We start from the raw sequence: 27,064 nt of genomic DNA on the forward strand, positions 1-27,064 counted from the left end.
GGCAGCCGCGCTCCAGAGGCAACAGGCTTGTGTTTCTCAGCCCTCTGTGAGTGTTTTCAGTTCTTTCTCCACATCTTCCACAAATGCTGGGAAATTCTGGTCCATAAGACAGAAGCGAATGAAGGGCCCCAGCTCTCCGGCCTGCCACACTGAGTGCTGGTACACGAGTGGCAGAGCAGATGTCTTCAGCACCGACTGCAGAAGTGAACAAAAACAACCCAAAAGTCCTGTGCTGATCTCTGCCATCAAAAGTGATGCTGTGTGGGTTCCATGGCACTGCAGCTATCAAGAGCCCACATTGCTATAGAACAAGGCTTTGCTATGACCTCTGTCTTGTGCACAGCCTGTCTGGCAGAGAAATCCTGTCTGCACCTGGCACTGATCACATGAAAGCTTTTACACACCTTTCAACCCTTTGCCATTTATTTAAGTCAGTCTCCTGGTGACCAGCTGCCTCATAAGCACTTGGTCTGTGTGAGACAAAGGACCCCATATGAAGCAGATGTGCTGGCACTTCACCTGTGTTAAGGATGACCCAATACGTGTCTCAGCTTAGTGAGATGACTGATGAAATGAATGATGGGGCTTTTAAAGTTAAAACTTCCTTTTCATGCCTGTGTAACCCCCTCCCCCAGCTTTTCCCCTTTGTGCTGGGCAAACAACATGCATGACGCCACTTCTCAGTGTAAAACTAGTGGCAGCGCAGAGCAGATGCCCATGAGCTGAGGAGGTGGAAGCCTGAGCACCCCCAGGACTCATCACTGCCATCAGACACAGATCTGCTGGAGAGATGCGTGAGTCCAACAGATTGGTAGGTTATCAGGCAGTTCCCAGCACTGCCACATCCTGCACTGCTGCTCCTGTGCAACAGTCCTGACTCAAACTTGAGGGGCTGGAGGGGGCTGCTAGCTTTCCCGTGGGATGTAAGATGGGCTAAAGGAGTAGTAGGCTACAAAGGTGATGAGTGGACTGGAATATCTCTTAGGAGGAAAGGCTGCAAGACATGATGCTGAGAGGGGCCCTCATCAATGCTGATAATCACCTAAAGGGCTGGTGTCACGAGGATGGTGCCAGTCTTTTTTCTGCGATGCCCACTGACGGGCACAAGCTAGAAGTTCTGCTGGAACCTAAGGAGAAACTTCTTTGGTGCTGAAGTGAGGGAGCTCTGGCACAGGCTGCCCAGGGAGGTTGTGGAGTCTCCTCTGGAGGTTTCCAAACCCACCTGGACACGTCCCATGCAACCTGATCGAGGTGCACCTGCTTTAGCAGGGGGTTGGACTGAATGATCTCCAGAGGTCCTTTTGAGCCCTGACCATTCTGGGATTGTGTAACTTCAGTTCAGAGGCCCTGCTGCAGCCAGGACTACCACTCCTTCTAAATGTGTTAATGGCTGTACAAAATCTTCCCATTGTTGGTGAGGCCTCATCTGGAGTCCTGTGTCTAGTTGTGGGCTCCTCAGCTCTAGAGGGACAGGGAAGTGCTGGATAGAGTCCAGTGCAGGGCCACCAAGATGATCAGGGGACTGGAGCATCTTCCTTATGAGGAAAGGCTGTGGGAACTGGGGCTGTTTAGTCTGGAGAAGAGGAGACTGAGGGGAGATCTTATCAACATTTACAAATATCTAAAGGGTGGGTGTCAGGAGGTTGGGACATCCCTTTTTTCTGTAGTCGCTAGCAAGAGGACAAGGGGTGATGGGATGAAGCTGGAACACAAAAAGTCCCACTTAAACATAAGAAAAAACTACTTCACTGTTGAGGTGAGGGAGCCCTGGCACAGGCTGCCCAGGGAGGGTGTGGAGGCTCCTTCCTTGGAGGTCTTCAAGACCCGCCTGGACATGTTCCTATGCGACCTGATCTAGGTGAACCTGCTTCTGCCAGGGGGGTTGGACTAGATGATCTCTAAAGGTCCCATCCAACCCTACCATTCTATGATTCTATGACCATTCTATGATCAGCAGGACTGCCAGCTTAGATTTCTGGAGGGAGGCTTTGAATTGTTTAGGAAGTTGGTAGCCAGTGACCCTTGGGAGACGGTCCTGAAGGGCAAAGGAGTCCAAGAAGGCTGGACATTCTTCAAGAAGGAAATCTTAAAGGTGCAGGATCAAGCTGTGCTTATGTGCAGGAAAGTGAGCCAGCAGGCCAGAAGACCACCCTGGCTGAACAGGGAGCTTCTGCTGGAGCTCAGGAGGAAAAGGGGAATCTATGATCTCTGGAAGAAAGGTCAGGCAGCCCAGGAGAACTACTAGGTTGTGAAGGAGAAAATTCGAAGGGCCAAGGCTCAGCTTGAAGTTGAGCTGGCCACTAGTATAAAAGACAGCAAGAAAAGTTTCTACAGATATATTAGCATCAAATGGAGGACGATGGGGAATCTTCACTGTTTAATGTATGAAGAGGGAAACATAGTGAGCAAGGAGGAAGAAAACACTGAGGTACTAAATGCCTTCTTTGCCTCAGTCTTCAGTACTAAAACCAGGCCTTCTCTGGGCACTCGTCCACCAGAGCCAGAAGACAGGGATGGGGGACAGACTGAAGGCACCTTAGTCCAGGAGGAAATGGTGTGTGACCTGCTGCTCCACCTCTACAGGCAAAAGTCAATGGGGCCAGATGGAATCCACCTGAGGGTGCTGAAGGAGCTGGTGGAAGTGTTTGCCAACCACTCTCCATCACCTACCAGCAGTCCTGACTGACTGGGGAGGTCCCAGAGGACTGGAGGATGGCTAATTGACCCCCATCTAAAAGAATGGTGAGAAGGAGTATCCTGGGACCTACAGGTCTGTCAGCCTGACCTCAGTATCAGGGAGGGTTATGGAACAGATAATCCTGAGTGCCACTGTGAGGCACACACAGGTTAACCAAAGGTTCAGGCCCAGTCAAAATGGCTTTATGAAAAGCAGGTCCTGTTTAACCAACCTCATCTCCTATAACAAGATGATTCGCTTAGTGGATTAGGGAAAAGCTGTGACTATGGTCTTCCTGGACTTCAGTAAAGCCTTTAACACAGTCTCCCACAGCATCCTCCTAGAGGAATTAGCTGCCCATGGCTTGGATGGACATACTCTGAGATGGGTAAAAAACTGTCTGGATTGCCTGGCCCAGACTTCAGAGCTGTCTTGTGGAAAAGGACCTGGGGGTGTTAATCAACAGCCAGCTGAACATGAGCCAGCAGTGTGCCCAGGTGGCCAAGAGGGCCAATGGCATCCTGGCCTGTATGAAAATAGTGTGGCCAGCAGGACCAACAAGGTGATTATCCCATTGTACTCAGCAGTGGTGAGGCCACACCTCAAATACTGTGTCCAATTCTACAACCTTCACTACAAGGACATTGAGGTGCTGGAGCGTGTCCAGAGATGGGCAACAAAGCTGGTGAGGGTTCTAGAGAACAAGCTTGATGAGGAGCTGCTGAGGGGGCTGGGGATGTTCAGCCTAGAGGAGGCTGAAAGGAGATATGATCACTCTCTACAACTACTTGAAAGGGGAGTTGTAGTGAGGTGGGTGGTCAATCTTTTATCTCCAGTAATGAATGATAGGACACAAGGAAATGGGCTCAAGTTGCTCCAGGGAAAGTTTAGATTGGACAATAGGAAGAACTTTCTCACCAAGAGGGTTATTAAGCATTGGAACGGGCGCCCAGGGAGGTGGTGGAGTCACCACCCCTAGAGATATTCAACAGATGCGCAGATGAAGTACTGAGGGACATTGTTTAGTTGGTGAACCTGGCAGTGTGAGGTGAGCAGTCGGACTTGATCTTAAAGGTCTCTTCCAATTGTAACGATTCTATGATGATTCTATGATTCAGACCTCACTGGCTCCTCAGCCTTTAATTTGCTTTACCTGTCTGTGCTAAGGTCATGAAAACAGCAGCAGTTATGGATGCTTTTGGGATACCTGGCATAGGACAACAGGTGCGAAAAAACTCACTCCAATGTTTTTCATGGTGAGGTAGGTATGAGGTGCAGAGGTGAGCCAAGGTGAATGGTGTTAGTACAAGGGGAATGCCTGACACTTTAAATCTTGCTTTAAAAGCCTTGTCACACATAGGTTGGTCTCTTTCTTTGATGCGCTGACAGGGGCAGTGCTGGGGATGCTCTCTTCGGGGATGCTCAGGACTGCTGTTACATCCAGCCAGGCCCGTTAACTGCTGCTTGAACCCAGATCAGTGCATGACAACGGGCAGATGAGCTGGGCACACTCACAGCTGCAGCATGGCTGTGTTTGACTTGTGAGAGGATTATATAAAACCTCCCATTTTTTTCTGATCTTACTGGTTCATAAAGCACTATTGCTCTCTTCCCAGGACAGAAAAATATCCTGAAAGATTGTTACCTTTTTTAAAATGAGGATGAGAATGTGAAGATGCAGCGCTTCTGCTGGCATCCTGCAGTGGGGAAATGGGGCATGTTCCAGAGCAGCAGATGAAAGGGCTTTTCTCAAGTTCAAGTAGGGAAAAGAAATTCAGCCCTGAGAAAACTTGGCATGGCAAGCCTGTGAGGCAATGTAGGGAGGATTCCAGCTCAGCACAGTTGCCTTGAGCTGACCAAGAAGCAGAGGGACAAGTAGAGGAGGATGTAGGAAACTACTATATCCAGGAGTCCTTTTGTGCTGGGGAATTTGTTAGTAGTGCAAGCAAGAGGTGGATGAATGTATGCAGCAGAGGCCCTGCTGGCAGAGAGCCTTGTTTGAAGCAGGTACTGTGCTCTCACAAGAACCACAGAACAGCAGTTTTTAGAAGTAAAGTTATCATGTTGGCATTACTGTACATTTCCCATTGCTTCTATAGCATAGATTAGTCATGAAAAATATGGTGGCTAAAGGCAGAGACTGCTTTGTTGGGTCATGCTCACTGCACTGTGCAAGGACAAAAGAACTGCTGGGAACCAAAGAGCAAGTGCTCCACACAGAGAGGGAAGTACAGGGAACTGTGCTTTCTTGAGAGAGGTGTTGAAAAGGCTTTTCTGGGTTTAAGAGATGATAGACTTGTAATAGGGAGCATAGCAATTGTCTCTTACATCAGTGATGTGCAGAAACATTGACTTGATCATCCTAATATGGAAAAAGGGTAAGAAAGTCTCATAGAAGCAACTGCACAAAACCAGAGTCTGGAAACAGGAGCATTTTCTCACAAATTTACAGTGAACAGGCAGCAGTTACCTTCCAGTTATTCCTAAACACGGCCTCACCCTGGGCTTCTAAGGGAAGCAGACAGCTGAACCAGGGGATTGCTGGCTGTGGGACAAGGATAGCTGATCCTGTCAGACTGAAGCTGTGACCTCAAAAGTGACTTCTGCAGTCTAATAACTGACAGAATCACAGAATCTTAAGGGTTGGAAGGGACCTCAAAAGATCATCTAACCCAACCCCCCTGCCAGAGCAGGACCACCTACAGTAGGTCACAAAGGAACTCATCCAAGTGGGTTTTGAATGTTCCAAGAGAAGGAGACTAAACAACCCATCTGTGCAGCCTGTTCCAGTGCTCTGTCACCCTCACAGTGAATAAATTCTTCCGTGTATTTCTTTGAAACCTCTTGTGTTCCAGCTTACACCCATTGCCCCTTGTCCTATCATTGGCCATCACTGAGAACAGCCTGGCTCCATCCTACTGACACCCATCCTTTACATATTTGTAAACATTAATGAGCTCACCCCTCAGTCTCCTTCAAGCTAAAGAGTCCCAGCTATCTCAGCCTTTCATCATAAAGAAGATGCTCCACTCCATCATATTGGTGGCTCTGCGGTGAGCTCTCTCCAGCAGCTCCCTGTCCTTCTTGAACTGAGGGGCCCAGAACTGGACACAATATTCCAGATGTGGTCTCACAAGGGCAGAGTAGAGGGGGAAGAGAACCTCTCTCCACCTACTGCCCACAGCCCTTCTAATACACCCCAGGATGCCATTGACCTTCGTGGCCACAAGGACACATTGCTGGCTCATGGTCATCCTGCTGCCCATCCAGACCTCCAGGTCCCTTTCCCCTACACTACTCTCTAACAGTTCATTCCCCAACCTGTACTGGTACATGGGATTATTCTTTCCCAGATGCAAGTCTCTGCACTGGCCCTTGTTGAGTTTCATTGGATTTCTCCGTGCCCAACTCTCCAGCCTGTCCAGGTCTCATTGAATGGCAGCACAGCCTTCTGGTGTGTCAGCCACTTCCCCCAGTTTAGTATCATCAGCAAACTTGCTGACAGTGCCCTTTGTTCTCTCATCTAGGTAATTAATGAATATATTCAACAGTACCAGTCCCAGCACTGACCCCTGAGGGACTCCACCAAATACAGACCCTGCCCCATTGATCACCACTCTTTGCCCTCTTCCCTTCAACCAGTTAACAATCCACCTCACTACCTGATCATTCAGCCCACACTGTCTCAGTTTTGCTGCCAGGAGGCTGTGGGAGGCAGTGTCAAATGCTTTACTGAAATCCAGATAAACCACATGCACTGCACTACCACCATCTATCCACCTGCTTACATCTCCATAAAAGGCTATCAGGTTGGTCAAACGTGACTTCCCTTTGCTAAAGCCATGTTGACTGCTCCTAATGACCCTCTTGTCCTTTAAATGCCTGGAGACAGCACCCAGGATAAGTTGTTCCATCACCTTTCCAGGGATGGAGGTGAGGCTGACTGGTCTGTAGTTACCCAGCTCCTCTCTTACCCTCTTTGATGACATTTGCTTTCCTCCAGTCCTCAAGCACCTCTCCTGTTCTCCATGACTTACCGAAGATGATGGAGAGTGGTTTAGCAATGACTTCTGCCAGCTCCCTCAGCACCTGCAGGTGCATCCCATCGGGGCCCATGGATTTATGTACATACAGATTACTCAACTGATCCTTAACCCAGTGCCCATCAGCCAAACAAAACTCCTCCTTTAACCTGACTTCCTCTGGAGTTTGGGGCTCCTGAGGACAGCCTCCAGCAGTATAGATAGAGGCAAAGAAGGCATTGAGACAAAGCTGCTTCTTCAGATGTGACCTCTGGGTAGTTGGTGGCTTTCAGCGTGACATTTTTTCTTACACAAATGGCATAATTGCACCGTGAAAAATCTGGGCTTGCAGTTTCTTTCCTAGCTCCAGCTCATTGCATGTGCTTTTTTTGGCACAGATGATGGCATCCTCATTTTCGGTGAAGACATTTACCAAATGTTTACAGAACATGAGATAGTTTGCTCCCCAAGTGATTCAGTTACAGGATCTAAATACTCATTTGATTTTTTTTTTTTACCTGTGCTAGCTGTATTACAGATCTTCTTTCTCCAAGACTTGCACAGGAATCTGGTAGAGGCTCATCTGGCTACAAAATACCAAATGCAAATAAGGGCTTGTTACAAAGCAGAGTGTGGGTATGTGCAAGAAGGGAAGTATTTCCATTTTTAGAGACAATGGGCAGAGAATGTGCTCAGCTACCTTATGCAGTAAAAAGGCTCTTTTTTTAATGGAACCTGAACACACATCTGCTCAAGGCTTGGAAAAGGAAAGACATGAAATAAGGAGCCTGTAGTTAAAACTGTCATGTCTAAGCTAAGGTAACTTTTAAACTACTTATGTGAAGTAGCTGTACAAAATGCTGTGCATGAATGCTCTCCAGGAGAAGGCTTCTTGCCTGAGTTGTCAGTTCTATTTTCTGAGTGAAGTTTTCATTCTGCCTTCTGGAGCAAGAGACATCATTCACACCAACAGCACAACTCTTGGTGTTTAGTAAGATTCTGCCATGAAATACTTCCTTTATCTTTCATTCTGTTCTTTAGCTGATGAGGAAATGTGCCACGCCCAAAGTACAGGTAATTAACTCAAAGATCAAACAATAGGTCTTGAATACCAGTTGTTGAAGGTCTCCCTTATGCCTTTTTGGAAATGGTGTGAGCCGGGTTAGCAAGGTATGTTTTTTATCCCTCCATCCTTTCTCTACCAAATAGGATTCCAGTGTCCAGTGGAGTAGGACCTTCACATATTCTATGATGAAAATTATGTACCTGAAAGCTTTGACATTCCTTTTACAGGGCTCAATCTTGGTCCCAATATTTTTATCACTTACCACAGAGCTTTCCTGGCTAAACTAGCTGCAGAGATGGTTTTAGAGGTTGTAAATGTGATCCTCTGGATACCCAGGAGAGCATATATTTGAGTCACCCTCTCAAATACTAATTGGCTTTGGCTTTTCATTTACCTTTGGTCTTTGCCTTGGAGAGGGGAAACATTCTATTCCCACCCCAAAATCTTACTTCAGTGTGTCTGATTGTTTTTCATATCCTGTATTCTTAACCTGAAGAGTTACAAAAAAAAACATGTCTATGATTCCATCAGTGTGGATTTCTGCTGACTGTTGGGAAACAAAAATTGTTGGGTCTCATCTTCTGCCCCCTATTCTTGTGTACCCAGCAGATACGATCTTTCACTAAACTGTACTACCATCTGATTGGGAATTGGTAACACTTGGGCTTGCAGTGCTTGCTGCTATTTCTTTTAATGAGTAGTAATTTCCTACGTTTGCAGAATTTGCCTTGCAGAATTTTTTCTCTTCAAGCTCCCTAGCTGAGGAGGAGTTCAAAACCCAGAACAAAGCTTTTTTTCTCACCTATAAATCTCATTTTATGTGCTTGCTGATATTCCTCCTGTGATCACGTGAAATGTGTGTAACAATTTTGTTATTAGTGACCTCTTGGGAGGCCAAAATGGAGAGATTGGATTGCTCTGGGAGTTGTTGCAATAAGCTTTGAGGAGTTAAGACTCTATTTTTGAGCCTCGTTCTCCTCACTTTTTTGAGGTGTGCCAAGTAAATGGGAAGATGACAGCCAGCTTCAGCCACTGGCTTCTGGAACAACTCTACTCTTCACTAACAAGGTTTCCCTGCAGGCAAACTGACTTTTTGATTTATCATATTGTATTTCCTATAGATGGTCTCACAGTTAAAAAAAAAAATCTTCAGAAGTAAAAAACTGCCAGTTACAGATCTAATAGTTGATGATTTTTCTATTTTTCTGCCCCTTTGTTCTCACTCACTACAAGTAGTGCTGGTGTATACCTGCTTTCCAACGTTGGCTGGCTGACTGAGGCTGTGGTAGAGCTGCTGGCTCTGCTCCTCAGGGGCTTGAACCGGCACATACTCTGCAAGCTTCTGAACACAACTACAGCAATGTTCCAGCATCTGCTCTCTTGAATCTCCGCCGAACTGAATGCGAAACATGCGGCACTCATTCTGCTCAAAACCCAGAGAGAAATGAAATTAACCGTGAATTCCTTCAAACTGTTTCATTTCATTAAATATCTATTTGTTAAAGTTAGTAAGAAGGCAATAAAGTTTTGGATCACTGCACTGACTTAAAAACAAACAAGTTTTCTCTGTTGGATCTTCATTTTTTCCTAGCAGCTAAACCAGAAGACTGTGAGTCCCAGTTTGAGAATCAGTTTAAGGTAAGTGAGGACAGCCACTTGACAACAAATTAAAGGTCTAGCCAAGTGGACAAACCTCGCCATGATGACAAACATTCTACATCTCTAGCACAGAAATTAAGGTCTCACTGTTGCTGCAAGTAGTACTCTAGCATGTTATGCCAGCCTTGAACAGCTACTTGTGCCAAAAAATTAAAAGACACTAAAGTAAACAGAAGTTAACTTTGGAATCTAACCCAAAAGTTCTGGGAATAATACGTTCTGTTTAGGATTTCTGCTCTTGTCTGCATCAAACCCAGCCTTGCCTGCCTTACCTGGTCTGCCTTTGCAGAGCTGAACATATAAATTCAGTTTGAGGCTCCAGCTGAGTGCTGCTGTTACTCACAGATGCCAAGATGGTTAATGGAGTGCAAGAAACTCCAATGCATTACGTTAAGTAGTGAAATAATACTAAAAATAAACAACTCTGGATAGAACTGACCCCCAGTACAGGTTGTTGGGCTGTAGCATAATAGATAATTTTAAGGACACAAGGTCCAGCAAACTGCCCTGAAAAGGCTGGAGAGATTGCTGTGTGTGATAAGCACCTTCAGCTGATGTGAGGCAGATACATATTGAGTGCTCCTGTTTTGGGAGTGAATTAATAGGACTTTCAGTTTGATCTTAAAACTTCCAATTTAAAACCCAGTTAAAAGTACTAGAAAAGAAAGTTTTCTGAAAGTTTTTTTGTCTGACTCAGCTGATTTGAGTCTTCACCTTTCCAGGATTTCATTTCATTTCATGACTAGACATGCTGCTGGACTGCTGATGACAAGAATACCAGGATGTCTTCTGCTTGAAAGATGTTTGTCTCAAAGATGAACCAAGTCTCCATGACAGCCTGTATGTTTACAGGCATGTTATTTTAAGATGCTTGTATTGCATGAAATGCTTTTTAGGGCACTGTAACCATAAAAGCTTGTCTCTGTGCCTTTTAAAGGGAAAAAATGTCAAAATATTTTGAACTGTAGCACTTACTTTACCAGTGCCCAGTTACGCTTCCTCTAAGACATCAACTTCACATAACTGAGGAGTGACTAGACGATGTGCCAGACAGGTTGAGTTTTCATTAAGATGCCAGAAAGGTGACTTGTATCTGAACTTGAATTCCTTTTGGAGACTTTCAAAGAACTTTTGTTTTAGTTACCCCTCCAAATACTTAACATCCCTTTTCAGTCCAAGCTACTTGTCTTACCCTCCGCTTTTTCACAAGGAATGCTAAGTACTTAAGATTGAAGTTTATAAACAACAACAGTCTTTGTAAATTAGATATTTTTCCTTTCTGGAGAGAGGACACTCAAATTCAACTGAGATGATGTTAAGTTTTAGCATCAAGTACTGTGTACCTGAACTATACAAGAGCTGAAGTATTAAGGAAATTCGAGGTCACTTGGATCATCAAATTTGCACTTTGTCCTGTACTGAGGCAAGGAGCTTGATGAGGACAGTAAGAAGGAAAATTACTTAATGCAAGAATATTAACATTTGTCTTGCTACTGTTTACAAATGGTTTCATTTTGAAAAGATTTTCTACACAGAGGCACCTCAAAGGCAAATGAGAGCCAGGATCAGTAGCGGTGGAGCTGTGTGAGACAGGGCCAGGCCTGTGAGGGACAGGGGTGCATCCGGCAGGTATAGCAGCACTCTTGGACACTGAGAGAAGTTCCCACAGCTGAGTTCTATATGATCTACAACACATATCTTCTCTATGTGTCTTGTTCCTTCAAGTATATTAACACTAAGCTTCTCAAAAGAGTTAAGAAACTCATTCTGCTAGCTGAGTGTCCTATTCAAATCCTATTTCTTAAGGTGTAAGTTTGACCATAAATGCAATACGAATTACTTAGAAAAAAACAAGAACAAGATAAATCAGAAATGGCAGTGCAAGAGTGAGCTGCCCATCGTCCTTAGCTGCACTCAGATTTAGGAACTGCTTTTTGAAAACATGGGTTGCCTTCCTCTGCTTGACTCTTGCCTTACTTGTGTCTAGCAGGGCTGAGACATGAGCCCTTACCACAGTGGCTGGCTCCTGGATTTTTTTAGAAAATATTTTTGAAGATTAGCACAGAGCTTCAAATGCTGCCAGCATTTAAGGAATCACTTCAGCTACATTTTAGAACGTAGAGAAGCACTGCAGTGCCACTAAATCCAGTTTAAGTCATGTGGATTTATGTAAGTCAACATTTAGATGCACCAAATTCATTTAAGACTCCACTAATGGTCCTCCTTTCCTGACTGTCCCTCGGAGCTTGGCTCAAGTCTCAAAGTCATTATGATTTTGATTTTGTGTTTCTTGTGAAATGTAGCAGAATCTGTGTTGGGGAACTGGTTCGATTACCCATCATGGAAACTGATGATCTACTGATTAATCAGAACTAATTACTGCAACAGCTTCTTCAGTGACAGACCATATTTTGTAAAAATTTGACAAAAATCAGAGAGCAAAAGTATTTTGCTTTCAGACAAGCATAACCCATGAATTCGTAACAGTTTAAGATACTTATTTCTGCAGTTCCTGCTGCTGCCGTTACCCTGGGCTTATTCTGAAACAAGCCAGTCCTTATATTTAAACATTTATTATGCCTTTTGCTTTTATCTTCCAATTAGCAAGGCATCTTCCCCACTGCAGACTATATTGTTTGGTTCGTAATACCCCAGGAAGAAATATTTATGCATCTTTCATAAAGAAATTAGATAGAAGATACAAATACAACTAAATGGGAATTACTCCAGATTTCAGCTATTCTGGATATTGCTATTATCTGCAATGACAAGAACCCCTTGGGGGAGAGGGCCAGAACACTTCCAAATGGTTGAGATGTTTTTATGCCTTAACGGTGTTGTGAACAGTGCAAAAGGATAAACTGGTCTCTAGTACTGAACAAGGTGCTCATCATCTTTTCCCCAAATCCTCATTTCTACCTTAGCAATGAATTCTCTTGTCAAGTAGAGATGGTTCAACTAGAGGCAGCTGCTTCTGCTGAAACAACAGAGCCTAGAAACTAAGGGGAGAAGGGAGAGCTCTTCCCATCTTGAAACAGGCTTTGTTCCTGAAAAACCTGGTGAGTGCATGGTGTAAAAGAATAAGGAATTTCTCACAGTTCATGTAAAAAGTAAGAAAGCTGAGATTTATAGATCAGTTGGTAACAAGCAAGTGCCAGTTAGTTATTTAAAGGCTGACCAATGCCTTTTCATGAGATCTGAGGGCCAGACAGGAAACCTTGGCCCCCTACACCGCCTTGAATGCCAAATACTTGCCACCACTCTGCCAGGTGCCTAAATAATTGTTTGTTTAGATACTTTGCCAAAGTGAAGCCTGACTTGTAGCTAACATGCTTCTGTATGTGTAAGAGAATCCCTTCATTTTTTTAACTGTTAAGCATGGCAGATAGATTGTAGCTAACTCTCAGCAGTCTGAAAGCCCTAAATATAACCCAGTTATAGAAGACATTAAGATGATTCAATCCATTCTTGTTTAATATCTAGAGTAAAAAATATTTTAATTTATATAATTTACAGTATCTCAGAACTTTGGGTTTATTTTATATAATATTAAGAAATCTTATAAAGAACTGTTTGCTATTAGAAATATTAAAAGCAACTCAACTTCCCTTTGACTGTGCACGAAGGAGCAGGCAGTCTGCTCTTCTTGCTATTTGTAGCCACTTGTGGGAATTGATTAATGAAAAGCCTTCCTGAAACAAAGCAGAACACAACCTACTTGCACTGCAAACATGCAACACTCTGAAGTACACATGTATATGATGTAATTTAATCCCTAACAAAGATTAGTCATCTGCATACCTGCAACTTCCCCCACTAGGAATTAAATCTCATTCTATCACTCCAGTAAAGACACTATGTCAAGGTACATTCTAATTTCCATATACATTTCTGTTTGTGCATGTGATGAAATCTGTGTCCATGTGATTAAATTCTGTTTGTGCATGTGCTGCATCATGAAATGCATAATAAATCAGCTGCAATAGACAGCTTGAAATTCTTCTGCATCCCCTGAAGTTGCTGGAGAGGGCAGCAGAGGGGAGGCACAGCTGAGAAATGAGACAGGAGGTGGTTTACTTAAGGTCCAGAGAGGCATTTTCTATATGTGGACTTCAGGTAAACAAGAAGCAGCTTTGATAACTTGATACAGATGATTTTATACTCCAGTTGCCATAACTGTCAGTCTCTTCAAAGAAGACAAGACTGCTTAGCATTCTATAAAAATACCTCAGGAAGCTGAAAACCTGATATAAAAATTGCAACACAATGGCCTTGGTCTCCCAAGGTACTTTCCCCAGACTGCCACAAAGTCATTCAATAGCAAAGTCCAGTGGGGCTGGGGGGGCCCAAACAAATTTACAGGCAGGGAGGAAATTGCCTAGTTTCAGAAATTATCTGAACGCAAGTTTTCAATGACCACAGCTTTTCTCATGGGGTGCTTTTTGTACATGTCCCAAGGGTCAGGAGCCACAAGTCATGTCTATTTTGGACTGTCAGCAGTGTGGTTTTGCAGAGTCAATATCCATCTCATGCAGGTCCAGGTTGGAAAAGTATCTGCCATTCAATTTTGGTACAAGAAGTCACCTTGGTAAGACACTGCACTGGCATTATAGTGTCATGCAGATCGGACAACAGGTAGTGGACAAAAGCCGGAACACAAAAAGTTCCATCTAAACATAAGGAAAAACTTCTTTATGTAAGGGTGAGGGAGTCCTGGCACAGGCTGCCCAAGAAGGGTGTAGAGTTTCCTTCTCTGGAGGTTTCCAAACCCACCCAGACACGTTCCTCTGTGACCTGATCTAGGTGGACCTGCAGGGGGTTGGACTGGATGATCTCTAGTATTCTCTTCCAACTCCTACCATTCTGTGATTCTGTAATTGCATGTGCCTTTTTAGCTGAACTTTTACAAGAGGAATGTCTGACAAGCAATGAACCAAAGACAAACTGGATCACAGACACATAGCTGATCAGACACCTGCTAAGACAGACCCCTTAATGATAAGATGAAATGCAAGTATCATTCCCAAAATATTTCACATCAGAGGGACAAAAGACTATTCCCCTGTTCTGTAAGAATAGGTGTTGACAGCAGGTAAGACAGGCCAGTCCCTTGCAGCATGTCCATTTGCCCTGGGCACACACAGAATCCCTCAAAATAGAACTTGCAAAGATGTGAGAAGCCTTGAGGTCAAAAAAACAACAAGAGCTCAGTTTGCAAGCAATGGGAAGTACCAAGATATTCTGTGTTCTTACAGGAATTAGAAAAGGAATCTGGATCCAAAGAGGGACAAACTGCAAATGATAGACTTCACAACAGAAAAGTGTCTTACTTGCTACACTGGTGGTTGCCAGCTGCACTACTGCTCAAACAGTGGAACAGGAGGCCTCCTCTAGTACCCTGAGGCTGCCACATACAGACAAAATCCTCTCTGATGTCAAACAGTAGGAAGTCTCTGAAGCAGGTCAGTTTGTCATGCATTCTGAATGTAAGGAACCCTGTGAAATACCTTCCTCCTCTGTACACTCATACTTTGGGGGGCTGCAGTTTTAGCCTCTTTAGAAACACCTGCCCAATGAGAGCTTAGTGTATGGCCATTATGGAGGAAAGAGGGTGTGGGGGGTGTGGTAGTGGTTAAGGGAGATGATACTGAGCAGAATGCTTGAGGGATAAGATGAGCAGGCTAAGAAAAATGTGTGAATATGTGTGAAGCAGTGCTGAAACAGTTCTAGAATAGTCAGTAGCATTGATGTCATATTTTCATTTGCACTATCGAATATGTTCATTTTAAATTGGATAAGGACATTCATGCCTACAGAGTTTTGTCTCAAAAGATTATTTAATGCTGAAAATGGAAAAGCACCATTAAGTTTGACTAGTGATTGTGCACAACAGGAAGTTATGTTAAACAAAATTTCAATTGTGACAACACCATGGAAATAGCGGCATCTGTGACAGCAAAAAAATCATGATTAATTGTGCATATGCATCACAAAGAGATCCCAGTACAGAGCTGTACAAAATACAAAGACGCAGATTTGTCTACTGTACGTAAGAAGTACTTTAGAGAGGACATGGAGTGACATCCAACTACAATGCTCATCAGCTTGTGCTGTGTTCATGTAGGGATCTACTAAGGGAGCAAGGAAAACAGAATTGAAGTTAGAGAAGGAAAGTACAGCCAACAGCACATTGAAGGAGGGAAACTGGTCTCAGAAAACATACTTCATGCAGAGGAGTTTGAATGAGTCAGGAGATGTGCTCTCAAGACAGAACAGAGAGAAAAATTAGATAGGTAGAACTGGAATATATAAAGAAGAAAAAAACATTTTCAACTCTTCCCTTCCAGAAAGGGTATATTCTTGACATTCATAAAAATAATATGACAGTAACTGCTCTCACTGTTTGGAATGCAGTAAGCTGAGTGCATTTACATTTATTTTTGTGAAATTAAAAACAACTAACATAAGGTGAATTTCACCTTAGCACAAGGACCTATTCATTTCCTTTAAAGCTGTAAACGTTGAACATCTTTTAACTTACCTGTATTGAGGGGAATATCCATACCTTCTGAAAACACACGGGCCAGTTAAGAACTGTGCACGTAGCCACGCTATGTCCTGGTCAACCACCCAGCCTAGGAAATGACTTTTGGGTTAGAGCATGATGGCTACATACTTACATGCTTCATGCTTTCAGCCATAGGGAATTTCTCCACTGCCACTTGGTCTTCCTCCAATTCCACTACCAAACCACAAAGTTTGGTTTGCTGTCAGTGAAGCAGTTCTAACATTCCATTCTTTCACTAGGCCACTCTAACTGGCAGACACTTGTGCTTATTCCGTTCATTTCAAATAGCTACTCGTTTTGAAACAAATCACATGTGTTTATTTAAATATAGCTGTTCATGTGTTAAGTCTTCTTTTATGGTGTTTTTTCTTTCACTGTAAGATGTAGGCTGAACAAATATTGTCTCTTCAAAATAATAACTGTTTTCAAAGAAATCATAAAAGGCAAACAATGTTTAACTTTTGTACTACCTATTTTACTGATGTTCCCCAGGTTGTCATCCTTTTATATGTCTGGTTTCTGAGGTAAATGCTGGAAAAAAACCCAGCATTTGGAATTTTTATTTATGTATATATAATTATTTAACTCCAACCCCCAAATCTGATTAACTGAAATTTAAGTTAATTCAAGTTTAATTAACTGAAGAACAAGGCAGGAAGTATCTCCTCTCCCCTTGCACCTTTGGTTGATTGTATATTGCTAAGCAGAAACAAATAACTAAGAATAGCTAAACCAAACAGACAAACTCAACACAGTACTTGAGCAATACAAGAGACCTGAATGAGGAGAGGGAATCTTTCAGGCAAACTTGTAGCTGTAGAGCTACTCAGGCTGAATTCCATCATTAAATCGTTTATATCAGTAACCAACACTACAGTCAAGATCCTCTAGATTTTCATCAGTTCCAAGCAGTAAATAAACGTAATTTTGCACCATGTTAAAGTCTACTCTGTTCCTTATGCCTTTTCCATGCTACTTCAGTCACCGTAGACTATATTTGGAACTGCCTGAATTAAGACAAAATAAGATTCCTAACAAGGTCAGTTCTCTCTTTTTTGTCAACAATGACATAGTTATGAATCTGCATATGAAGTTAGGTAAATTAATTCAGAGCACCGACAAATAAATCTGATCCCTGTTCCATCACTGCAAGTTAAGAGGATCTCTGCCAACATCCAGGAGCTAAGTGTAGACTAGGTCCTGGAAACTGCTTGGCAATATAGTTAGATTATACTCTGTGTCTTCTAGGGATTAATGAATTGACTCTTCAATTGTCCAGAGCAGATTTAACGACAATGAAAAAAGAAGTAGTCTCTCCAGAGTGCTGCTGTGACCACACTGAGAGAAATAGCAAAGTAGCTGTGGTCACTGTTGCCCTTGAGGAAGCACCATCTAGAGCCTCGCTGCATTCAGTGTAGGGCACTGCTGAGCAGTATTGGGCATGAGCAAAAAGAGGCAACAGGGTAAGATTAATCATGAATTTGGAAAAAAAGGCAACTTAGAACTGGGCAGGGACATAAAAACTCAAACATTTACAGTCTGAGGAGGTAAATGGCAGCACTTTTCAAAGTCTGATCGTTGCTGTTCTACCATGCTTATGCTCCTTATGTCATTCTCTCCCCGATAACACTTTTAAGAACACTGCATTAAAGGAAAACAGTTTCATACATTTCTGACAAAATCTAAGCCTCTTAGAGGGAAGACCCTGAGAGGAATTAATCTGAAGCAGGAAAAAAAAGCACAACATTTTCCAAATATGTGGAAGTGGGCAAGATGTAACCAGACCTTACACGAGGCAGAGAAGCCACTAATGCTGGTCTGGACTTACAGCTGTCTAGTCTGTCATTGACTGGGAAATACTTTAGTTCTGCTTATACATTTCAGCATTCAAAAAGATGCTGAATAACGAGGCCCGTGATCAACGCTGCAAGGTATTCCAGGTTATTTATGAATATTTTTATTATTGTATCATCTAGAAACTCTGTATTGCTAAGCAACATAGGAACACGGGAACAGGTAATCAATTTTATGTTAGATTGCAAGGCCTTTAGGCAACTCTATCTTAACTAAAACATAATACACATTTAAGAAATGTCATTTGCGTAACAGTTGAGCTAAGCTGGCTTGCATCAGTTTGGATCCCCTCATTCCTGAGACAGACAATTTCAACTGAAACGGAACTATATGTAAACAATAGCTTAGGAAAAAAAACCCCTTTCCTTTTCCCACAAACATTACCCTGCTCTTAAGCTACAACCAATACTAAAAAGACACACAAAAGCTCAGAATACCACACACAAAGATATACATTCTCCAAATGAGACTTCCACTTATATGAGCCTATTGGCTCATGAAAGGCACATAAACAGTTTGTTCAGAATGTCTGAATGCATTGTATAGTGTAAGAAATTAAGGAGTCAAATGAGTATCCCACGTTGGGAACGTGCACTTGCAAGAAATTATTAGTTCAGCATGAGATCAAAGGACTTTTACTGACTTCATTAACATCCCAGTGCATCACTGTCAGAGTGGTCCCGTCCAATAACCAGAGCAAGGCGTCAGAAGAGAGAAGCTAAAGGTCTCAGACATCCTGCTGCACCATTCCCATTTAGGCTGGACCACACCATGGTACATTTCCCCAGGAAACAGAGCAGTCTTCTACTTGCATAGGCCATGCTCAATTTCGGGAGATACACTTGTATCAGTTCCTTACTCTATCCATTTCCTAAGGTAAGCTGCAATGACACCAGTTTGGTAACAGGGGGAAGGGGTCTGCAGTGCAGACCTGGTAAAGAGTTCTCGGACTCTCCCCTGGCTCTTGGGTTCAGAGCCACTTCTGGGCCAATCTGGCACCTCTGCCATCACTATTTAAGAACGGGAATTTGAAGTGCTCAGTAGGCAGTGTAAGAGTGATACAAGATGGAGGTGACCATGCAGACCCCACAGTCACAGAAGGAGGAAGGAAGGAGGAGCACCAGACTGCAGCTCATGGTGAGAACACAGGCTGTACCCCTGCAACCCATGGAGGGCAATGGCAGGACTGAGAGCCACCAGCAGCTCCAGGTGAGTATGCCCGGATGGGCAAGAGACTGTGCGAGGAAGCGGCCATGGCATAGGCCATGCTGCAGAGCACGCGGGCCGCAGATCAGACCCACACAGGAGGCAGAGAGGACTTGCAGCCCACAGGATGAACACATGTTAGAGTGGCCTGTGCAGGGCTGCCTGGCCTGTGAGGCACCCTATGCTGGAGCAGGGAGGGCTGACAAAGATTGTAAGCAGCAATTAAGCCCCTGTCCTTCTGGAGTTCCAAAGTCTGTGGTACTGAAGTCTAATTGTGGTCCTTTGTCCACGGATGGGCCTAAACCACTACAGAGTTGCTGAGTGACATGGTTTCCTGGTGGGCTTGGCAGTGTGAAGTTAGTGGTTGGACTCAATTATCTTAAAGGTCTTTTCCAATTAAAAGAATTCTATGATTCAGTGATTCACTAAGCAGCAACGGGAATCTGGTCATTTTTCTAGGCGTGTCAGGTGTCCTCATTTATTGCACAGGGACCTTCACCTATCCAAAGCACTATGGAGAGTATCATCTCAAAAATTTGGTGCCTAAGTCTGAGGCACGGCAAACAGAGCAGCAGCAACATCTGAGTGTCTGTTGAATGGCTGCCTAATTAATGAGGTTAGACGCTACTTTATCCTAAGTACTCTTAGCTTATTAGAAGTCAGGAGGGGACCAGGAAGAAACTAAGGACATCTAGCTTATGCTTTAAAAGATCAGGTCACAAATCAATTACTCTGGATTAATTTTATCCTATTTAATAAGTCCTCTTCACAATTTCCATTTGTTTAATTTGTAGGATATTAATAATTCTAGCACCAGAATCAAGGTGAATAAAACACCAAAATAGCATAATCATGATGTGTTGATTCAAAGGAGGAAAATGAAATAAGAGTTACGGTAAACAGAATATGATGTATCTTGCAAGTATGGCCAGAAATTGATAGATGTTATTGAGATATTCCTGGTAAAAATCCATTATCTACAGTATATGAATTTTTCTAGATTAAGATATGCAGTCTGTTAAGCAACACTGCAGCAAAAATAGGTCCTAAAAATGTTATGTAATTTAATTCCAAATGAAGAACTTCATTTTAAAAAAACCAATCAAAACAGTCTTTCGTTTGCATTACACATCAGGGATTTTTTGCATGCTCTGAAGTTCCATTTACCCTCCTCATATGTCATTTGGCTGATGACAAGAAGTAGATTGTAATTTTAAAGGAAAGCAGTTAAGGTAGCCTCAAATCTGTCCCTAGCAGTGCCATTAAAGAATGTTTAAAGTGATCTTGAATGTATACCCATTCCCTAAAGTTTAGCCATTGAAGTAAATAATTTGTTTTCTTTGAACAACTGACGGAAACATTGAACGTGCCCGCAATTACAGGTTACGGTAGCAGGGAAGTACTTTAGCGGCTGGTTCTAGAGCATTCTCAGATCCTGCAATCCACAGTTTCAAACCTATGATACCTCACTGCATAGCAACACATGCAGCACAAGGTTATTTCCTGATCTGCCTGGTTTATAAGTGCTGAGACTCAGCACAGACACAGCAGCATTCTTTTTGGCAAGAAAATGGTATTTCAACTTCCATTAGCAAAAAGACTGCTAGAGAATTCCTCAAATATTCTATTTTGTTGCTCATTAAAATAATTCTATAGTATCTAAAAAACCCCAGTTGTTGGGATATGTGAATATTATTACTATTTTATAAATGTTCTTAGAAACAGGTCTTAGAAGAGTCATAGTCCCACTTAGCTCTAAATAGGTAAAATTCTTTAAGAAAAAGATAAGTTTTTTAACACTCCTGCTTTAAGAAAATAAAAAGGAGAAAGAGAACACATAAATACATCCATTATAGAGAAAACATTTTGGTGTCAAGTAAGGAACACTTGACTATTCTTTCTAGAATGGATCACGTTAATCCAACTGTCAATGAAATAGATTTCCATTTCTACACAACCTCAGGTTTGTGCAAATGGAGCCTTGTGAAAGCTGTATGCAGATGAAAGGTAGAAACCAAAGAGGATTCACTAAGTAAGTAATTTACATGAAAGCTATCTTCTCTTATTTTCACATTACAGGAGAGTACATTACATTACAGGAGAGTACATTACATTCACAAATCATTACTTGGCCAGAAAAAAGTGTGATGAAAGAATGACTCAGCAACTGAACAAAATACCAAAAAAGTTATTGCTAGAGTCCATGGTCACAAAGAGCAAACATGGGCAGCCATCACTAGCATGTTTGGCCACCTGAAGCTCATCAGCACTGAGTTCAGACAAGCATTTGTTCACTTAACATGACTGTTAAGAAGAATGAACAAAGAAAAATTCTGTGTGAAATACAGAACAGTCAAAGTCTGGAAGTTCACACTTTTTAGTATGTTACTTCAATTTTTTTGCTGGAATTTTTAAAAAGTGTCCACCCCCAGTATTACCAGTGTAAGACAGAGCTTGCTGGCAGCCAAAGGAGTTCATTTTGGCTTCTGCAAAAGGTACACACCACTGAAGAACAGGTGCACTCCAACTTCTACCTTCCTAAAGAAAAGAGGAGGTATAAATCAAAGTATGTTGCACCTATTAATGCACTGGTTTTACCACACTTTACAATTTTAAACCAAAGGAAAGAACAATCTATCATACTGCAGTATCAATCAATTGTAAAAGCATCAAATTAATAAGTTTTCTCTGTTACAGATGGTGGATGAAGACTTTATTTTTTAAAAACTCTTAGTTAGGATGGTTCCTTTTAAAATTCTTGGGGTGGGGTGAGGCTTCCTGCTCTCCCACTACTGCTGCAGTAAGAAAGAAGAAAAAATAAAAGCCAGTGAATGAATTCTTTAGTTAGCAGTTCAATTCATTCTTGGGTTACTGTTAGAAAGGAAAAAAAATCCTTTTATTATTCATCTATGGAAGTTTTACAAAAACATAACATCATTATTCAAGCTGAGAAAGAAAGGGTGTCCCTGTGACACACATGCCTCACTGAGTTCCTGAGGCAGAGGTACAAGGCCATGATAACTGTAATCCAGTCCCCTCAAAACCAGGAGCCTGTTGTACATCAAATGGGCTCAAAAGCAGCGATTAGAAGATAGATCAAAAGACTAGACATCAACAACTTTAAGGATGCAGATACTACATAGTAAGAAACAGTTCTGTAAGTACATCAGAGGAAATTTCAATGCAAGTAAGGCAGCAGGTGTATTAGCCCAGGCCAGCAAGTAGAAATGAGCGTACATAGCTAAACCACAAGCTGAATCATTCCAACAAGGGCAGCATTCTATCACACTTGTTACATTCTCTCTGTAGCACAACCCTGTGCCATGACTCTTTGTGACAAAATGCCCATTATCATGGACCCCCAGAGAGAAGCTTTGGTCTGTGACAGATTGAAAAGCACTATATGTAGTTAGTGGTGCAAAACCTGTTTAAATATTGTGACAGATTTCTGACAGCTCCTGGGAACAGGAGACTAGAGAGACACAGAACCAGTGAGATGAACCATTTCTGCAGGCTGATTATTTCTACAGCAGTAATACAGACTGCAGAGCATTGCAACTGCTTTTTTATACATATCTCAAGAAAGGAGTTTGCAAACTTTCACTGGTGGCCTGTGCAGCTCCAGCTGGCTTTAAGTCTATCGCACTGTAAGCTGTTACCAACTACTGGTCAACAGCATCACTATGTCTGTGCTGTCTTTTTTAGCACAATCCTTCTGCATCATCCTCGTATTTGATAATGGCTGCTTTACTAAGGAGATTCCACAGATGGTTCTTCAAAGACTGAGAAAATACCTGTACATTATGATTGTCCCAGGGAGAAGAAATTTCTCACCATATATCAGTATTGCATAGTGTTAGGAGAAGGGATGCATTTCGGAGGCAGGAGGGGACAGAGGGGAAGCTTGTGCTTAACAAATAAGCCTAAGCAGTAAAATGAAGCCAGATGTGCTGGCTCACATCCATGGCAAAGAGGAAACTTAACGTAGTTCTGAAGATTCCCGCCCAGGTTCAGAAGTAGCAGATCAGGTATTTACTGGGTTTTTCAGCAAGTCAAGTTTGTTTAACGGGAAAGGTGAGAGGACTGCAACTGCTCCAATCTCAGCAAAATATAAATAGGCATAGGGGTACCAGTGCACTTCACACCAGTTTAGTTCTGTATGCAAAGAACACACCTGCAGCACGATCCCGATTACACTTACTCAAAGGAATCAACAGTCAGGTTTTAAATGCATACAACAGCAGTTTTAGCTAACGTTTCTCAAACACAATAAAATAATGTTGGTGTTGACCTTAAGGTTAATACAAAAACATCGCAAAATATTTCTTTTTAATCTTAATTTTTTTTTTCTTTTAAACTCAGTACTATATTTCAGTCACACTTACCAAACATGTCCATACCTCCTCTATTCCGAACTACTCTTAGGCTGGAATTGTTACTGCAATACCTTAGTGTCTCTTAGAAGCTGAAACAAACCTGCTAGATATGAGAAATTCCTCATCTAGTATTTCAAGCAAGGCAGCTGCCTGAAAGCTTCACTAGCCACTAAAACCTAGAGCTACAAGGAAGTGCTTTTCTCAGACAAGTCTTTGTAAAGCTTTTCTTATACTTCCTGCACTCATCCCTTATGACAGCACACTTTTATCTGTTCATTGTTACTTGCCAGATTCAGTCGTTGCCAGACACGGTCTTTGAAGGGCTACAGCTTCTGCCTGTGCCTTTTTTTTGCATTTTAGTTAGTTATAGGAGTCTGTGACTAAAAAATTACTTTCAGTTATCCTTTATATGGTTATTTCAAGGATGTTCTACAGACTAATATGTCTACTAGTTGCTAAACAGTTACAGCTGTCTGATCATACTGAAAACAGTAGCAGCCCCAGCAGAAAGGCATTCTGCACCAATTCCACTAAGAACCTGGTATATGACAGCAAGTCTCATTTCAGTCGCAGTTCTTTTAACTACCTGGATTTTCCATTGCTCCATACAATTTTTCCTTATTCTATGCAACTGTTAAAATACTTCCTGTCACAGTTTGACATGACAGCCATTTCTGGTAATGGGGAAGGGGCTGTAAAAATAGCTTCTGTAAGAAGTTGCTCAAAACTCTCCCCAGCTCTGAGCCAGACCCACTTCTGGAGCAATTAAGACATCTCCACATCACTTTTTAAGAATAATCTGGAAGAGGAGGGTTCTTCCTGTTTCTTCTTTCTTCTCTCCCTTCTTTTCCAGCTGGTGATGGTGCAAAGACTGGGAAGAGAGAGAGAACCATGTGGGCTCCAACCATGTGGACTACAAGGTCAGTGAGGAAAGAGAGGATAAGGTGTGCCGGAGTAGAGATTCCCCTGCACCCTATGGAGAGGACTGGTGAAGCTGAGATTTGTTTGCATTTTGTTAAAGACCCCGTATCAGGGGCAGCGATTCATTTTGCTAAAGAATCTGCATAACGGGCAATGACTCATTTTGCTAAAAATCCCACATCAGAGGCAGTGACTCACTTCATTAAAGACCCCACGCCAGGGCCAGTGACTATGCCCAGAGGAGGCTGTGTCCCGTGTGAGGGTCCCCATATCCACAGAAGCTGTAACTGTGGGAAGAACCCACGCCAAAGCAGCTCATTAAAATTATGCCCAGAAAAGGCCATGTCCCAGGGGAGGGACCCTGTATCTGCAGAAGCTGCAACTGTGGGGAAGAACCCCTCACCAGAGAAGTTCATTAAGGACTGTGTCCTGTGGGAAGGACAGCGGGGAAGAATGCAAGGAGTCGTTCTCATCTGAGAAGAGAGAAGCGGCAGAGCCCATCTGTGAGAGACTGACCACATTCCCCATTCCCTGCCCTCCCCAAGCTGTTGACAGGGGGAGGAGGTAGAGATACCAGGAGCACTGAGTTGGGCCCAGGAAGAAAGGAGGGATGGGGGAGGGAGATCTTCAAGTGCTGGTTGTAATTTTCTCATCATCCTACTCTCTTTTTGCTTTTTGTTCTGTTCCTTGTAGGTAGCAGAATAAACTTTCTTACTTTCCTCTCTAAGTCAAGTACTGGAGTCTGTTTTGCACAGAACCATAATTAGCAGCCAGCCCTCCCTACCCTTGTCTCAATCCACAACAACCTTGGTTATCTTTTCTCCCATTTCGCTGGGGTCTCTGCCATCCTAACGAGGGTGGGGGTGAACGGGGAGCAGTGAACAAGAGACTGTTGTGGTGCTTCTGTGCTAGCTGGGCCAAACCACAACACTTCCCATGTTACATTTTTACCTTGTCCAAGAACATTCCACTTGGCCTCACTAAATATGTGAGCCATGTCTTGTACAACAGGTAGCCAGTCTGACAGGTCTCTGTTAACTCATTCATTACCTATTCAATGTTCTTAATGCACTCACAGGACAAACAAATTCAAGAGTATCCTTGATTTTCCTACATGTACAAGTATTTCTTTTAAGAGGCACAGTAAAACCTAATTCATAAACTTATACATTTTTAAAGCTATAACATACTCTTTAATATATTCTGTATTTTTTAAGTCTTGGTTAGCTTAATATTGCAATGTCTTTCACTGGTTTGTAATAGGTTTCTAATATATTTATCAGTCAATTACTACTTGTTCTCATCACTGAGTGTTGATATGTACTGAATCTATTCAATCCCACTTTGCACCACAGGTCTTCTCTATCATGACTATCACACCTGCTCCTTCTAGGTGGAGTGTTTCCTTTAACCAATTTGTGATCAGTGTGAAATCTTTATAATTTAGTAGCTGGCCATGCTTAAGTACAGGCTACAGAAAAAAATCAGTTGACATATCTTTCAAGTTGTTGTTTTGTCTCCATTAATGTATCTAAGATCGCATTACTCAACACAGAAAAAATCCATAATCTCAGATAAACTAAGTTATCAAAACCAAAATACTAACAGGTCACTGACAAGAAACTAGATAGATATCATAGCAAATCTTATAGGAATTTATAATTATGTTTTGTATCTATTTCTTAACAGTGTATTTTCTCTGATTTCTTAGGCTGAGGAATCATGAAAAGAAACAATTTATCTTTCTATATCTGTGGCACTTAGTGATAGGTCTTAATCTAGATTTTTTTAATCCACAGAAGGAACATTATTCCTTGGTCTGAAATAATGTATTTAGTATTATTCTGATAAATGCAGAGAGAAAGTAGCGCAGGAATACTTTGAGGAGCAAAATAAAATTGGCAGTTTCCTTACAGTGGAGAAGAACACGAAGCTGAGGAGAGAAAGGAAGTTAATACAGCAGGAGAAGTATTACTGATATGTAAGAAACTTACCAACACTGTGCTCCCTTGGGAAATAAAGAAATGGCCAGATACAACAATGGTAAGGATTAGATGGCCTGATTCTTCATTTGATTCCCAAACCTTTAAAAAGATAGATGAAACAAAAATTGCAAGCAGAGAATCTCCATTTTCTATTTCTAGTACAAAATAAAAGGTTTGAAAGATCAGTGCTCAAAGTGAGGTGCATAATTTGCCTCTCAGCAATGCAACTTGCTCTCCACTCCCACAGACAGGAGGCACATTTAAGAATTTTTTACTAATTATAACTTCATATACAGATCTAGCTACACTGAACAACCACCACTCTTCCAACTTGATCTGTAGGTTTTAATACCACAGGCCACTGCTATAAGAAGGAATAATAATTAAAAAAAAGAAGTGGGCCACTATCGTGTCATTAGTATGTTTACACTAACAATGTACAAAGCAAAACCTCTCCCGATTCCTGCATTGTCTGTGGACTTTCAAAAAGACAAGTGCAAAGATCTCACTTATTACTGCTTGCTACACAGCTGCCTCCTCGCTCCCACTGGAGCCACCCCGCGCCGGCCCTCACCTTCCAAGAGGAGGTGTTCTGCTCTTCCTCGGCGCCGTCCGTCGGAGGCAAGAAGCGGCCGTAGCGTCTCAAAGGCCACGTCGTGGCGCTGCCGAGGAGGAAGGTATCGCTGGCGCGGCCCGGTTCGGAGCTGCGACTCCCATCCGCCACCGCCAT

At 42.5% G+C, this 27,064-nt stretch overlaps 1 protein-coding gene across 1 annotated transcript; it reads right to left on the reverse strand.

Annotated features, from left to right (window-relative positions):
• Positions 1–36: 36 nt before the first annotated feature.
• Positions 37–27,064, reverse strand: REC114 (REC114 meiotic recombination protein). Its single transcript, XM_061999716.1, has 5 exons — positions 26,909–27,064; positions 26,344–26,433; positions 9,015–9,188; positions 7,218–7,286; positions 37–195 (listed from the first exon to the last, which is right to left on the reverse strand). The coding sequence occupies exons 1-5, from the start codon at positions 27,062–27,064 to the stop codon at positions 37–39; spliced, it is 648 nt and encodes a 215-aa protein (XP_061855700.1).

This window comes from Colius striatus, chromosome 7 (assembly GCF_028858725.1).
Source record: "Colius striatus isolate bColStr4 chromosome 7, bColStr4.1.hap1, whole genome shotgun sequence".
In the NCBI taxonomy this organism is placed as follows: Eukaryota; Metazoa; Chordata; class Aves; order Coliiformes; family Coliidae; genus Colius; species Colius striatus.